This window comes from Notechis scutatus, chromosome 4 (assembly GCF_049901735.1).
Source record: "Notechis scutatus isolate UNSWTSFEM ecotype Mainland chromosome 4, rNotScu1.2, whole genome shotgun sequence".
Lineage (NCBI taxonomy): Eukaryota > Metazoa > Chordata > Lepidosauria > Squamata > Elapidae > Notechis > Notechis scutatus.
In genome coordinates, this window is record NC_142012.1 from 49,039,675 (window position 1) to 49,056,715 (window position 17,041).

The 17,041-nt window shown below is 42.7% G+C and overlaps 1 protein-coding gene across 4 annotated transcripts in view; it reads left to right on the forward strand.

Annotated features, from left to right (window-relative positions):
* The window catches only part of LCORL (ligand dependent nuclear receptor corepressor like), an 86,731-nt gene that overhangs the window by 20,983 nt on the left and 48,707 nt on the right, over positions 1 to 17,041 (forward strand). For all 4 annotated transcript variants that reach the window (XM_026678839.2, XM_026678840.2, XM_026678842.2 and 1 more), the window contains exon 2: positions 1,251 to 1,316. In XM_026678839.2, coding sequence (XP_026534624.2) covers positions 1,251 to 1,316 — 66 coding nt within the window. The remainder of the gene's footprint in view (positions 1 to 1,250; positions 1,317 to 17,041) is intronic.

Sequence of the window (17,041 nt, forward strand, 5' to 3'; positions counted from 1 at the left end):
CAACCTAGACATTTTTTCGGGGGTCTAAAAAAAAATAAGGACCAGCCTTATTTTCGGAGAAACACGGTAGAAAAACCCTAACAATAACACAAAAAAACCAATGAGCACAAATTGGGAAAATAGTATTATATACATTGATATTTAAAAGAATCTTATTACAATTATAATGTGCATATTAAGGTTGGAAGACAAAGATGTATATTTAATTGTATTATTATTGTTAGCATTGTGTAAAAAAAAATATTGGCCCAGCCAATACATTGTACACAAAATATGTAGAGTTGTTAAAGGAAAGCTATAAATAAAACAAACAAACATACGTACAAACATACATACATATATAAATACATTTAAAAAGTCTCCAAACTTGGAATGCAGTAGGTGTGTGTGTGCATGCATAGTTTTGGCTGCCAGCAATTTGGGGAGGCGAGTTGTGGGGCACCAAATTGTCCCCATTTTGAATTAGCTAGTGAAACTTGTACCACCCCGACCCAGGTGTCTTGAGTCAGCCGTGGTCAGTGAGCGTTGTCAGCTGGCCATGCCCACCCAGCTATGCCCACCTACTTGCGGCTACCCAGCTATGACCACCAGCCATGCTTACCACCAGCCAGCCATGCCCACTTGGCCACATGAGTCATCATTGTCGTACACGCACAGGCCCTTTGAGGGCAACCATTATGCTGATGCAGCCTTCAGTGAAATTGAGTTTGACACCCCTGTTTTACCATTGATTATTGAGTTTTTCTTCGAAATCTCTGTAAAGGTAATCCTCGACTTACAATAGTTCATTTAGTAACTGTTCAAACTTTCAATGGCACTAAAAAAATTAACATGACTGGTTTTCATACTTATGATCATCATGGCATTCCCATGGTCACCTGATCAAAATTCAGATGTTTGACAACTGACACATATGTATGATGGTTATAATGTTGTAGGGTCATTTGATCATTTTTTGCAACCTTCTGACAAGGAAGGACAATGAGGAAGCCAGATTCACTTAGCAACCATGTTACTAATTTAACAACTGCAGTGATTCACTTAACAAATGTGGCAAGAAAGGTAGTAAAGTGGAGCAAATGTTTCACTTAGCAACTGAAATTGTGATCATAAACCAAAAACTATCTGTATCCAGAAATATTTTCTTTTCTGTAACAATGTGCTTATGTGCAGTGATTTTCAGCTGCTACATTTGTAAAACTATTTGATATACTGTACAGTAAAATGTTTAATTTTTGTTTTTTTGTTAGGTTTTGAAAGTATTTTAGAAGGGCTTTATGGACCAAGGCTACGAAGAGACCTCAGTTTATTTGAAGGTAATTAATATCTATTTAAAAAGCTAACATCTTAATTGTGGATTAAATGGTTTAAAACATTTTTAACATTGAGAATTCTTGCTGGATCATTTTAATGTAAATATTATGATTTAACATTGGTAAATGTTTACTGTCTTTTAAAGTCATTGCTTAAAATGGCAAACATGCAGTTCGATTTTTATTCTATGAAGTCCTTGAATTAATTAAGTCAATCTAGAGCAGTGGTCGCCAACCAGTGGTCCGCAAGAAAATTTTGGTGGTCTGCAGAGAAAAGGCTGCATGGGCCTACATGGCCCGCCCACCCACTGGCCCCCTCCCTTTGGCCGAGCGCAAAGCTTACCTTGTGCAGCCACATGAGCTGGAACTGGAAGGTAAGGCCAACAGCGGGAGAGAGAAATCCACCCCGGGGTGGCTTGCTGATGTTGGTGGGAAAGTCGGTCCCATATTCCAGAGTTGCAGTAGTCACAAGACTGGCCCTTTGGTCATCCCAGAACAGCTACTCCAGTCCATGGCAGGCTGGTGCACCCGGGTAGAGGAGCAGCTGCTCTGGGATGCCCCAAGGGCCAGTCTTGTGACTACTGCAACTCTGGAATAGGGGACTGACTTTCCCACCAATGTCAGCAAGCCACCGTCAGTCAAAATTCATATTAGTGGTCCGCGGGATTTAAATTTATGGATTTCGTGGTTCCTGAGGTCCAAAAGATTGGCGACCTCTGATCTAGAGTTTTCTGCATTTGGAATACTAAAACTCTTATTCCTTTCATTAGGAATCCTAGAAAAGGAAATATAGTAATAGCATTGAATTGTGTAGAAACTAAACCTGAAAAGTACAATGATTTCATATCAATTTGCTCTTGTTTTGTATGCCTTGCATATGTAATTTGGTTATTTTGTTTTTGTAAAAGAATGCCATTTCTTTGGAACATAACAGGACAATTCTTTAATGATAACTGATTTAACTACCCAAAGTCAGTAGAATCAGACAAGACATTTTGGGGATGACTGAAACTTTAGAATTCTCAGTAGATATTTGTACGTTTAAGTGTTTTCCTGGGGGATACAGTTTCCCAGACAGCATCATCTTGATCATTAATGGTGTTGATGCTCAGAAGCAGCACAGAGTACAATAACGTAAAAAGAGGTACATATTTAGCCTTTCAATGTCAGTGCTAGAGTGTGATTTTGTTTTATTTTTGTTTTATGTTGCAGTTAATAAGGAGGATTGAAGTTCTTTCATCTCAAGTGTCCCATTAGCAATCACCAGAATGATAATTGTTGGGATAGCGGTTCTGGTGTTATATGTTTTCTTCCACAGTCCAAAGATCTTCTTGCCAAAATAGATATAGGTACTCTTGGTCTACTGCAGATGTGTGATTTTAGAGAATATTAAAAGCCAATTGATAAACATGCCTCAGGATTTTAATGATTTCTATGATATCTTTATGAGAGATACCTGATAGATGGGTAACTACGATAGTTCTTTTAACATAGACAAATAAAATCTAAAATCTTTTTAGTTTTACCTGGATTATTTTCCTCTATATCTGTGATGGCGAACCTATGGCACGCGTACTAAAAGTGGCACACAGAGCCATCTCTCTGGGCACACCAGCTGTTGCCCATTGCCCTTCTGGGTTCTGGTGCACGCATGCGCACCAGCCAGCTGGTCTTCGCACACGGGGGACTGCTGGAAACTGGAAGAGCAGGTGGCCAGCACGCATACGCTTGCTGGAAATAGGAAGCTCACCTTCCTGGCTCATGTATGCGTGCCGGGGGAACTGTTCTTCTGGTTTCTGGTGTTTCCCCCCCACCAACATGCTCCCGTTTCGGCACTCAGTGTTCACCAACATATGAATGTGTAATATGGAGTTAGATTAGTTAACTCAGGGGTAGGGAACTATGACTCTTTTATGACTTGTGGACTTCAACTCTGAAGTTGAAGCTGAAATTGATGCTGGCTCAGGAATTCTGGGAGTTGAAGTCCACAAGTCATACAGAGGCCATAGTTCCCTACCTTTGAGTTAACTGAAGACTGATATGAGTGATAAGCAGTGTATGTCCTTGTGGACATTGTTGGATTGTAATTCCCATTATCTTTCATAGCTTGCCACATTGGCTGGGGCTGTTAGGACCTGGAACACCTGAAGGATCAACATTGCCAATTCGTTATTTAGAAAATGCTGATGTTAACTAAGTTCTCATTGATGTCTGTAATGAGGAAATGGCTGGGGTATTGACAAGATAATCTCAGTCTTATTGGAGCCCGGATTCAGGAGACTTGGATGTTCTGGAAATAATAATGATTGGAGTAATGCTAGAGGAAAACCAGTGATGATTGACTGAATGAAAGAAATTAGGGTATGGTTCAAATTTTTCCCTTTGATTTGCCATGTAGTTTTTTTCATCATAGTTGGTATCACAATCGTTTGTATCATGAGCCTCAGACAGAGATAAAAGATTCTTCATAGTTTTCTGTGACCAGTTAAGCATACATAATGGTCTTAATTGCAAATGGCACTGATAATGATTTTGGACTATCTGTGAGAAATATATCAGAAGCTAAATGTTCCCTGATTTGTCCTATCTGAAAATGTGGGCTGAATATTTGGAGTTATGAGACTAATCAGTCATATACTTTAGTTCTCCCATGAGCTGTTCAGAGCATCCAGAAGTGGGAGGTGCTTCAGTCTCTTCTGGAAAGGCTGGGCTTAAAACTCCGGGACGCTCCTCCTCCTCCACGGGACACCTGCTCAGCGTCCCCCAGTTTTAGCTCAGCCTTCGTGGTAAGAGGTTGTGCACTCCCTGAAGTGGAACGGTTTCTGATTCAGCTAGTCAAGATTCAGGTTTGCTCTTGGGTTAATTCGGCTTGCAAATTTTCCCCCCTATTAATCTGGCGATTTCAAGGCTTGTGGCTCTATTAGGTTATCACCCCGATCAGTTGAGAGCAGCTCTTTGTGACTGGCGGAGCCTGCCACTTTGCAGGCAGTCTGAGATGGCCGCTTTAGGCAATTAGCCTATCTAATTCCCCGATCGTCTTATCTTTGTGATCTTGCCGGAACGCTCGCAGCCACGGCTCACTTCTCCTTACAGGATCATTTGTCTGACAGTTTGGAGAGTCAGCAGCAGCGGCTCGTTAAACTGCTCAGGCATTTAACATCGGAGATTCTGCCTTCCTGCCTTTTTAAACGGCTGGCTTCAAGTTCGCGCCTAAATATTACAGGCGCCTTTCCCCGCTGGTTTCCCTTCTTGGGGACCGGGGCAAGTACTTTCCCACTCCACTTTCCTGGGATTATTTCTCTCGTAGCCTGCTGGCGTTGGATAAGCAGGCTAGTCCTTAAACAGGAATTTTTTTTCCCCCTCTTGCAATTGCCTTTGGATCGTTACATTGGAGCGAAGCCTCAAGTGCCATTTCAAACAGTGGGACATTTTTGACAGGAAAGGATCCATCCAGGACCTGTATAGCTGGTTTCCCTTGTTGGGGACCAGGGATCCTGAATATTTCTTGCTTGGAGCGCTTGGGGGGTTTCCCTTGCTGGGGACCCTTAGATACTGTTTCCCATATATACGGGCTTACATATGGATATAGGCATATGTATATATATGTGTGTGTTTGTATATAGATATATATTATATAGACTTACACTCCTGGAGAAGCGCCCTACTTTCAACCACAGGGGTAGGCACCACCCCTAAGTACAAATTAACAACAACAACAACAACAATAATAATAATTAATAATAATAATAATAATAATAATAATAATAATAATAATAATAATATAAAGTTAGAGACATGAGATTCAGTTCTCCACAATGAAAGGTGACAACGTCTTCCGCTCCAAGACAAATAAGTCCCGAGATAAGTCAGTGGGCCCCAAAAAGGCCTCTAAGGCGGTGGATAAGGATGCCCATAGACGGCACCAAGCTTTGGAAAGGCAGTGGCAGAAACGGGCCAGGGAGGCGGACAAGATGGCTATGACACAACAATCGGATCAGGGCCCAAGTACATTGTTGGGGCCCTTGAACTTATCCACCCAGCCCAGACAGGCTATTTCTGGACAGCCTCCCATAGGCATATCTCCTCCAATGAGCACTGCCCGGCGAATCCCAGAGGCAACCTTCACCCCTACGGCCACCGGTTTAATACAGGAGGAGGGATTACCTGAGACTATTCCCATTGAAATGAGGCAATGGATGGAGATGGCCATACAAAAGGGCATTGACGCTGGAGTTCAGCAATCCATCTGGACCAGACACTTTTCGGCTACTTCAGAAGCGGGATCCCTGTCTGCTCGATCCTTTGCGCATATGGGACATCATCAAACTCAGGTATTCCCCAATATCCCTGACATACCAGCCCAGGGTCTTCGGGAGGAGGTGGAATTAGATGACCAGCATGTTCCCACATGGAGGTGGGGTTGATCCATCAGATGGACTTGGGGTTGTCAGAGGCTGACCCACTAGAACGAGGAATGTCAGATGACGAAGGCCTCATTCCAGACCAACCTACCTTTTCTGGTCTTTTTCGTCTGCACCTCTTTAAATCTTTACTGTTCAAAGCAAAGAACACCGCTAAACTAGGCACATCAAGCCCTCATCCATTGTCAACATGGTCTCAGGACAAATCCGAGGATCTAATATTCTCACAACCGGCTCATGAGGCAGAAACTATTCCTGTCCCTCGTATGTTTGCTGAATTAGTACAAAATCAATGGGCATCAGCAGCACCCTACCTACCCCAACAGGGTACGATAAACGATATTATAATTTGGCAGCAGAGTTTTCAAATTTTCTCAAAACGCCGGAGGTGGATGAGCCCATTGTGGCACTGGCCTCTTCTTCAACCTTTCCCAACGAGGGCGAGGAAGCCCTGAGACTGGAGGAAAAGAGAGCAGAGTTGGAACTCCATAGGGCGCATGTTTCTGACGCCTGGGCCATTAGGGCAGCTACAGCTGCGTCCTTTTTTACACGGTCCTCCCTACGATGGCTCTTCCACTTGAGGGATATATTGCCGGCATCAAATGTCAGAGCCCACCAGGACATTGCTAAGATTATTGCAGCGGCAGAATTCTCCGCCGATGCCACATTTAATGCAGTCAAATTCTTGTCTAGAGCCATAGCATCTCGCGTATCAGCACGGAGACTGCTATGGCTCAGACATTGGCAGGCGGATACCAAGCATAAATGCAAGCTGGCATCAGCCCCAATATTGGGGGATAAATTATTTGGCAGTGTCTTGGAGCCCCTGCTTATTGAGAATAGAAACAAGAAAAAAGTGCTTCCCCCTCTTTTTCGGAGGTCTGAAAACAGAACGCCCCAGTTGTTTCGAAGGGGTTCCTTTCAGCCCTACTATCAAGGCCCATACGTTCCCAGATTGCAGAGAACATCAGGCTACAGCCCCAGTTTTAGACAGGATAGGTCGGAATCTAGAGGTCAGTGGGGAGGCCAAAACAGAAAAAACCTCAGAGGTACCGGAGGCCGATTTTTTTGTAGCCCCAAGTGAGTCCTTGACAGCAGCTCCCATTGGAGGGCGGCTAAAATTGTTTGCTGATCAATGGGACAGCTCCACCTCTGATGCGTGGGTCAGGGACTCTGTTAGGTTTGGTTTGGCGCTAGAGTTTCAATCCTCCCCTCCGAACTTTTTCATTAGGAGCCCTAGTTCCACGGACCCCATTAAGAGAGCGTTGATGCAGGAGGCTATCAATCATCTTTTGCATATTCGGGCCATTAGAGAGGTCCCATCTGAACAATGGGGTCAAGGCTGTTACTCTCTATTGTTTGTGGTCCCAAAGAGTTCGGGGGGGCTGGAGGGCAATTCTGGACCTCAAACGTCTGAACAGATCATTGGTTTATCAAAAATTCAAAATGACTACTCTCCAGTCCATTCTGCTCAGCATCAGAGAGGACAATGTCCTGACCTCTATAGATCTGACAGAGGCTTATCTACAAATACCTTAGATTTTGCTATTGTGATCAGCACTACAAATATATCGCCCTACCATTCGGTCTGGCTTTGGCCCCTAGGACTTTTACCAAGGTCCTAGCGGCTTTGGCTGCCTCCCTCAGGATCAAATCTATTCTTTTACAATGTTATCTGGATGATATTTTAATTTTGTCATCTTCCAGACATCAAGCAAATTTGGATACCAAGATTACTCTGGAGACCCTTCAAGGTCACGGCTTTTCCATAAATTGGGATAAAAGCCATTTGATCCCTTCAAATAGGTTAGTTCATTTAGGGGCAGTGATAGATGCTGTGGAGGGCAAGGTTTTTCTCTCTCAGGACATGTTGAATAGTATCCAGTCTTTGGCCAGAGAGTTCAGAGCCTTAAAGAGGGTTTCCCTGGCAGTTCTGTCTCAACTGTTAGGGAAACTGATTTCTTGTATTTCCATTGTGCCTTGGGCTCGATTCCATTCTAGAGATCTGCAATGGTTCCTGCTACCTTTCCAGCGATCCGGAAGAGCCACTTCCAACGTCCGGATAAAGGTACCACACAATGTTGTCCGATCGCTCCTCTGGTGGTCGGAAAACACGATAAAGGGGTATCCTTTCAATGAACCTTGCAGGGCAACGATCACAACCGACGCCAGCCTGGTAGGATGGGGAGCTCACTTCCAATCCCACACTGCACAGGGAATTTGGACTATTTCCGAACAATCACAAAGCATCAACCTGTTGGAGCTGCGAGCAGTTCATCTGGCGTTACGCAGTTTACCCCTTTTCCAATCATGCCACGTTCTGGTCTTGACAGACAATATCACAACCAAGGCCCACATAAACAGATAGGGGGGGTACCCACTCCAAACTTCTGATGCTGGAGACGGCCAGGTTGTTCAAGTGGGCTGAGGCCAATCTGTTGTTGCTCAAGGCAGAGCACATAGCAGGGGCCTTAAACACACAAGCGGACTGGCTCAGCCTCGATAGATCAGGCAGAGTGGCGCCTACACCTGTCTCTTCCAGGAAGCAGTGCAGAGGTTTGGGCAACCGGTGATCGATCTATTTGCCTCTCCCCGCAACGCCCAATTGCCCCGGCATATTTCAAGGTACCCAACTCAGGGGGCGGAGGCCGTCAATGCTCTGCGATGTCAGTGGCCTCCTGGACTTCTATATGCATTTCCTCCACTCCCTGTAATACCCAGGTTGATCCAGAAGTTATTGGAGGAACAAGGGAACTGATATTGGTCGCTGCTTACCGGCCCAGGCGAATGTGGTTTGCGGACTTACAGGACCTGTCGAGAGAACAACCTTGGAAAATTCCACCGTCAAGGGTTTCCCTCTCACACGGGCCAGTACTTCACCCGGACCCACAATTGCTCAGCCTAGCCGTATAGAGGTTGAGCGGAACCGTTTAAGGACCCAACAGATTTCAGAGGATGCCATTGCCAACATACAAGCATCCAGACGGTCCTCTACAAATCGTATATATGAGGCCACGTGGTCCGCTTTCTGTTGCTGGTGCCGGGGGCCTAAGATCGACCCAACTGCCCCATCAATAGGACAATTATTGGACTTTTTACAGGAGGGGTTGACCAAGGGTTTATCTCCAAATACTTTACGCAGACAGGTGGCGGCCTTAGCCTCGGTGATATCCTGGGGTGACCTTCATTCCATAGCGCACCATCCACATATCCGCACCTTTCTTAAGGGTTCTGCAAACTTACGACCTCCTGTAATTCACCGCTATCCCACTTGGGAGCTCAACAAGGTGCTAACCGCACTTACAACTGGCCCGTTCGAGCCTTTAAGAACCGCTAGTCTCAAATTCCTGACATATAAGGTGGTCTTCTTAATTGCGATCACATCAGCAAGGAGGATTTCCGAGTTGGCATCATTGTCGATGAGAAAGGACCTGTGCGTGTTTCATGTGGACAGAGTGGTTCTCAGATTGGATCCATCGTTCATCCCTAAGGTAAATTCAGCCTTCCACAGAGCGCAGGAGTTGGTGCTTCCAAATTTTTGTCTGAAACCATCTCATAGACTGGAGCATCAATGGCATCGACTTGACGTTCGAAGGGCGTTAAGCATCTATCTAGACCGCATGGCGGCATTTTGAAAATCTGAGGCTCTATTCCTATCCTTCAACCCATCCCCTTTAGGACACAGGGTGTCGTCGACGACCATTGGTAGATGGTTGAGAGCCACCATAGCTAAAAGTTACGAATGCCAGTCCATCTCAGTTCCTAAGGGCATTACAGCCCACTCGACAAGGAGTGCGGCAACATCAGCAGCATGGGCCACTCGGGCTTCCATAGACGAAATCTGCAGAGCGGTGACTTGGGCTTCACCATCGCCCTTTGTCAGAAATTATAAAATTGATGTCTACGCCTCAGCGGACGCTTCATTTGGCAGAAGAGTCCTGCAGAGGGTCCATCGAGTTTAGGAGTGGATTTCGATCCAGACGGAGTCCCTCCCTAAGGACAGGCCAAGCTTTGGTATGTCCCACTTCTGGATGCTCTGAACAGCTCATGGGAGAAAGGGCGTTGGTACTTACCTGATACGCCCGTTCTCTGTGAACTGTGAAGAGCATCCAGCCCCACCTATTTCTTTCCGTCTGGTGGGGTTCCGTTCTGGTCAGGGATCTAGATTAGGTGATGAGTCCCGGATTTTGGCACTCAGTCTTCGCAAAACTGGGGGACGCTGAGGAGGTGTCCCGTGGAGGAGGAGGAGCGTCCTGGAGTTTTAAGCCCAGCCTTTCCAGAAGAGACTGAAGCACCTCCCACTTCTGGATGCTCTTCACAGCTCACAGAGAACGGGTGTATCAGGTAAGTACCAATGCCCTTTTTGCTTTTCCTAGTTACTTATAGTAGGCAAATAGATAGCAGTGGAAGAGAATTCCGTTAATGTTTTATAAAAGTCTTTCAACCTCCACTATTATATATATATATGCCAGAATCTAGTTATGTTCCATTCTAGCACATGGCAGTCAAACATGTAGTTGTATCTTGATTCCAGAGACTTTGATTTGAACGAAATTGTCCAGTTCTATATTACCATTTTTCTGGTCCATTTAGGTACTAGTTATTAAAAATTTAAAAATATAATATGATATGGAAAGTTAATTAATATTATATGAATGTAAACTTAAGAGGAAAAGACTATAGATATTGCGCACAAGAAATATGTACCAACCAACGCACTGTATAACTGAAATAAGGTTTTATTTTTTGTTTTATGTTTATGTTTTATCTTTATGTCTGTTGTCAAAAATAATAAAACTTTTTATTAAAAAAAAAGGAAAGGTGGATAGTTTGAGGGGAAGAGTGTGGATTTGGGGATGTGACAACAGAGTCAGGTAATGTGTTCCAGGCATTGACCACTCTGTTGCTGAAGTCGTATTTTCTGCAATCAAGTTTGGAGCGGTTTACATTGAGTTTGTATCTGTTGTGTGTTCTTTTATTGTTGTAGTTGAAACGGTTGAAGCTGAAGTAGTCATTGACTGGTATGACATTGTAGCAGATAATTTTGTGTAATACTTTTATTAAATATTTTTATTACTCTGATGACCCAGGGTAGGATACAAAACAAACACAGTCACAGAAAACAGGTGAAGCCCCTTTTATTCCTTCAGTTTGCTTCCAAGCTCCGAATATCTTTGACGGAAGACAAAAAAAAACTCCCGCACAGTTACATGAAGAAGAAAAAAAGCAACACAAACCAGGCAAGATAAGGGCTGGAGGATGTCCACAGATAACACACACTGGGAAGGACGCCAAACTCAGAGAGGAACTATAAGCTAGAGATTTTACATGATTTGTTTCCAGCATTTGCCAGTACGCAGGTCCAAACTCTTATTCAGTTGTCACACCTGCAGCCCATGAAGAGGATCAAGACCGTCTCCTCCTGAGGAGACCACGTCTCTCCCTTATCCTCTCCTCCCTGCGTGCCCTAGGATGGGTAGGAGATGGTCCTGGGTCCTCCTCTGACTGCTCAGCTGGCCTCTGCCCTTCCCCAGCTCCTCCACAACCTCCAGAGTCACACTTCCCCTCCCTGTCCTCTATTCCTCCTCCCTCAGAGTCAGTCTCCACCAGGGGCATGACAATTACTATTTTTTTAAAAAATAAATAAAAAGCTTTCTATTTTGACGGATCTCTCAGCAGATTTTAATTCTCTATGCATCAGTCTTTAATCAAACAGCACTGGTATTCTAAAACAGACATTTTAGTAGTCTTGGAGCAATCTCACGATTTTAAGAAGAATAAATGTTTATATCAGGCAGAAATACTTTATTTGTTCTTATTTGAGTTACTGTGCTTTTGTGATAATAGATTAATGATCTGATTGTGTCTTAATGGTAAGATTTATGCAAGATTTGCCAATGTCAGTGGCATTTGTTGAACATGGCAAGCCATCAACACTTTGGAATACAGGCTCTGAGAGAAAAATCTGCCATTGCCTGGACTTGGAATAGGAGCAGTCAAAGAATGTAGATTTTTGGTGTAGTCTTCAACTGGCTGCTGACTGTATTTCCCCTAAATAGGTCCCGTGAGAAAGGGGTCTGGTGAGCTTGCTTAAGAGCTCTCAATGTACTTATGACAACCCTCTCCTTCAATCACTTGGTTTGGTTCGATGAATCTTCTAGTCCTGAATGGGGTTGCATTGCCCCAATCAAAACTAGTATAATCTGGGTTGACTGTCATTTCCAGCTCAAGGAGCAGGTGGCAGAGGATCAGCCTATATGGGAATTGTGCCCATTCTTGGACCTCCTTTTAGCCAGTCTTCACCATCTTGCAGATATACTGTTACAGTAGATTGTACATGGGGTTATTCTTAAAGAGATAATCAGAAGCTACAGGTGGCACAAACATCTGCCCATGTCATACTTATGCTGCATTACCTGTTTTAATCAGTTAACTTCCAGGTGGAATTCAGGGTTCTTGTATTACCTTCAAAACCATATATGGCAGAAGACCGTTATCAAAATGCTCATCTGTTTCTCATAGAATCTGCCCATTGCATACAATCCAACAGAGTTGGCTTGCTTTGGGTTCTCTTAATTAAACAACTAGGACCCAGGAAATAATCCTTCCCTATTGCTGCACCTGCCATCTGCAACAGGGTCTCCCTGGATACTTGTATGGCTACCCATCTTTAAATGGCCCTTATATTTTGGCTCATCCCCCAGGCCTTGGGTTAGTGAATAGTTGGCCTATCTCAATTGGAGGATGGAGCAGATGTTCTTTTTAATTTATTCCCTGTGGTTGACTCCTGTTCTGTTCTTCTGTGATCCTGTTTTCTATCTATTTTTAGTTATGAACCTGTCCAGAATTGTCAGGAGGTATCAGGAGGCCTAGAAGTTTGATGAGTAAATAACTAAATGGAGGCTTGTCTATTGAAAAAAGACTAATAGTCAATTAAAATTAAAGACTCTTGCGTGAGTTTGTAATTTCACTTTCATATAAATTCAGAAAAAAAGGATCTTAAAGGAAGGACAAACACACATTTATCCTAAAGAAAAGAATTTTATTGTGGTCACTGAGCAGAACTGATAACAGAAACACACTAAAAATTAAAGTAGGAAAAATGTCAAACAGAAAAGGAATACTTCACATGGAATATTTTATACATGCAATCTCCAATTTGGAGTCTGAAATGGTAGAGACTAGGATGTAAAATTCTGCTTAAGAAAGAAAGCCAGAAATGCTATTTTTAAATCTCATTTTTGCCATAAACTCATAGAGGTTATGCAATCTGGGTTGTATAGATCAGCGGTCGCCAACCGGTGGGCTGTGGAAAAATTTTGGTGGGCCGCAGAAGAAATGGCCCCCAAAAGCAATTAATCTGGCTGCGCAGTTCTCGTGCCTCCTGGCTCTTCGAGGGACCCCAGAGTCAGGTCCCTGAGATGCATGTGCCAACCAGCTCCCACATACGGGCGGCGGCAACAACAGTCCCCTACCCCAGCGCCCACTGTCAGCTCTCCCCATTAGTTCTCTCATTTTGAATTGCTCCTGCCTCTCTTTCCTTTCCCCTCCCCCTCGTGCCCATGTGCAGGCAGCCAAGGAAAGGGAGACGGAGCCGTGCGCAGGTCTCATCTCCTGCAGCCCTCGCTGCCTCTCCCAACATCGAAGCCTCAGAGATGCAGGCAAAGCCGCCAGAGCGGTAGTGCCCAAGTTGCCTTAGCATGCTTGGTTAGTTAAGAATCGCCCTACCCAGAGAAGGAGGTGCTGGAGGAGGAGGAGGCAGTAGTGGAGAAGTAAGCAACTCAGGGTGCTACCACTGCAGTGGCTTTGCCTGCATCTCTGAGGCTTCGATGTTTGGAGAGGCAGCAAGAACTGCAGGAGCTGAGAGCTGCGCACGGCTCCGTCTCCCTTTCCTTGACTGCCTGCACATGGGTGGAGGGGGGGAGGGGGAAGGAAAGAGAGGTGGGAGCAATTCAAAACTAGAGAACTAATGGGTAGAGCTAACAGTGAGCGCCGGGGGAGGGGACTGTTGTTACCGCTACCATGTGTGGGACCTGGTTGGCGCGTGCATCTCAGGGACCTGACTCCAGGGTCCCTCGAAGAGCCGGGAGGCGTGAGAACTGCAAGTGAGAGCATTTGGTGATTTCGAAGAACTCCTGGAACGCAGTAGATTGACGTTTTGTAGGTCTTGGTGAAAGAGTGAGCTTTGTTTTGCCTCCTTTCCTCCCCTGGTAATGCGAGAGATGCTTTCTCTCCCCCCTGCCCCCAAATAATCACTGGCTGTGGCTGGGTTTTGCAGCGAAGTGCTAAAATGAGTGAAGTGCTCCCATGGACACCTTTCCTTGCCTGTCTCCAGGTGAGGCTGGAAGGGTCCCCCCCCAGCTTTTCCTCGGCTGCAGATCTGAGCTCTCTCAATCCTCCACCTGGGATCTGAAAGGAGCTCCCACTTTCTCCTCCTCCCCTCCCCCAATTAATCACCAAGGGCAGCAGTCCTTCTGTAGGCAGATGCCTGCTGAGAAGCCCCTGGAGTGGCGACCAAGGGGCGCTGCCCCCCAAGGAGAGCAAAGCTCCCTTTCTGTCTCTGTTTCTTCCAGGGGCAGTTGCCCTGAGGCCCCTCAGTTCCGCTCTTCTGTCTCTTTGCAAGGTGCCAAGTGGAGGGAGGTTTCCAGGCAGGAATGTTTTATTTTATTATCATTAAGCATTTACATTTTTGTTATAATTAAGTGTGTGTGTGTGTGTAAATATGTGTGTGTGTGTGTGTATGTGTATATATATAATTATTGAATTTATATTTAACATAAAACATTTTTATATTAAATATATTAGCTTTTTTTAAAAAAATCGTATTAGTGGTCCTCGGGATTTAAAAGTATGAGTTTGGTGGTCTCTGAGGTCCAAAAGATTGGCGACCCTTGGTATAGATGACGTCAGAAAATAATGTCAAATTCTTTAGAAGTTTGGGAGAGTAATTTAAATCACAAACTTTATTGTTTCTTTTAAATAGGATCTTTTGCAAACATGTTCACAAGCAACATTTTTAATTTGGGCTTCATTTTTAAAACTCCTTTAGAAAGTAGGAATAAGCATTTGGCCTGTGTAATCTTCCATATGTCTAATCAATCCTGTTAGTTATTTATTTATTTATTTACTTACTTACTTACTTACTTACTTACTTATTATTTATTTATTATTTATTTATTTATTTTTATTTTTTATTTTTATTATTTATTTATTTATTTATTTATTATTTATTATTTATTTATTTATTTTATTTATTAATTATTCATTCATTCATTCAACAAATTTTAAAACTGCCCATCTTTCTCACAGAATACAGGTAATCCTAGAGTTAAGAAAGTAATAGAACCTGTCAATTACATTCCTTATCTGAGTATTCATTAAATGAATGTGACCCTCAGCTTTACCCAATGCATTTGTTAATTGAATGCATAGGTTGTTAAGTGCACATGAGGTTTCTCAGGGTGGGGAAAACCTTGGGGTGGGGGGCTAGTGCTTCTGGCCACCAAAGACCTCCCTTGACCCACTGAGATATCTCATACTATAACACACACACCCATTCTGCCCCACTGGGTCTCAACTAAGCCTGTGGAGACTCACTTACCTTTCTTTTCTTTTTTTAAAAAATTTTTATTGAACAAAAAGAAAAACATTTAAAAACAGGGAATGTGGTGTAATCATCCTGACACACATGACTGTCTTATATATCTATTTTGGATGATAAATAATACATATTTACATAGTATATACATCAATATCAATAATTCTTTATAAGATGTTATCTTAACATCCTTATCTCATTTTAATTTAGATTTTAAGTCCTTCCTTTTTCCCAGTCAGTAGTAAAACTTTTTCAATACTTTATAATATTCAGATTCATCTTTATTTTTTAATTCCAGTTAATTTATCAATTTCTGCCCATGTTCATATCTTTTTAATTATCTCCGCTTCATCTGGAATTTCCTTAAGTTTCCATTTTTGAGCATAGACTAGTCTTGCAGCCATAATCATATGTATTATTAGGTACATCATATCTTTATTATACCTCTCTATGTTAATTCCCAATAAAAAAAGTTCCGGTTTATATTCAAGTTTGATTTCTCACCCATTTCCTCTAGCCATCTCTGGATTTTATGCCAGAATTCTTGGGTTTTCCTACAAGTCCACCATACATGATATATGATCCATTTTCTTGGGAACATTTCCAGCAAATAGGAGATAAATTTGGATACATTTTAGCTAATTTTGTTGGAGAAATGTGCCACCTATAAAACATTTTGTATAAATTTTCTTTGTACGATGTGGTCACTGTTATTTTTTTTATTTCTTTCCTATAGAATTTGTCATTTATCCAAATTAATACCATCTCCAATATCATCCATGCCAACATAGTTTCTTTTACTTGTTCCTCCTCTAATTTATATTCCAATAATATTCTATAAATTTTCCTTATCAATTTATCATCTCCCAGTAGTATTTCATCTAATTTCATTTTTTGTCTACTAATTCCCTGATCTCTCATATCTTTCCTATATCGTGATTGGACTTGTAGGTAAGCCCACCATTCCAAATCCATTGTTTGCTCTTTCAGTTCTTGCCTTGATTTTAGTTTTCCCGTCTCATTTAGAATATCTTCATACGTAATAATTTTTCCTCAGCGAAGCAAGTTTGGGTGCATTAAGGCTTCCAATATGGATAACCATATTGGTGCTTCTATATATATTTGTTGTTTAGTTTTATTCCATATCGATAATAATGCCTGCCTAATCTTATGTCTTTGAAAGTATCGGTGGGTCTCTTTGTCTATCTGTGCCATCCTGCTTGCAGGTTGTGGCCTTCTAGAGCTAACATTCTTCTATTATCAAAAGTTATCCACTCCCTCATTCAGGTGAGCGTTGCAACTTGATAGTAGATTTCCCAATCGGGTAAGCCAAAGCCACCTCTTTCTTAAGTGTCTTGCAACAGTCTTAATTTAATCCTGAGCTTTTTCCTTTGCCATATAAAATTTAATATTAATTTGTCCAAATCACTGAAGTACTTTTTGTAATTTTATGGGGATGTTTTGGAAAATAAACAGTAGTTTTGGCAATACATTCATTTTTGTGACTGCTATTCTGCCCATGAAAGATAACCTTAAATTATCCAATTTTTCCAAATCTTCTGTTATGTGTTTCATTAGTGGAATATAATTGTCTTCCTTAATTGTTACGCATCTTGCCAAAATCTTAATACCCAAATATTTTACCTTGTTTACTATCTGGATGTCCATTATCTTGGTCAATGCTTCTTTTGCTTATTCACCATATTTTA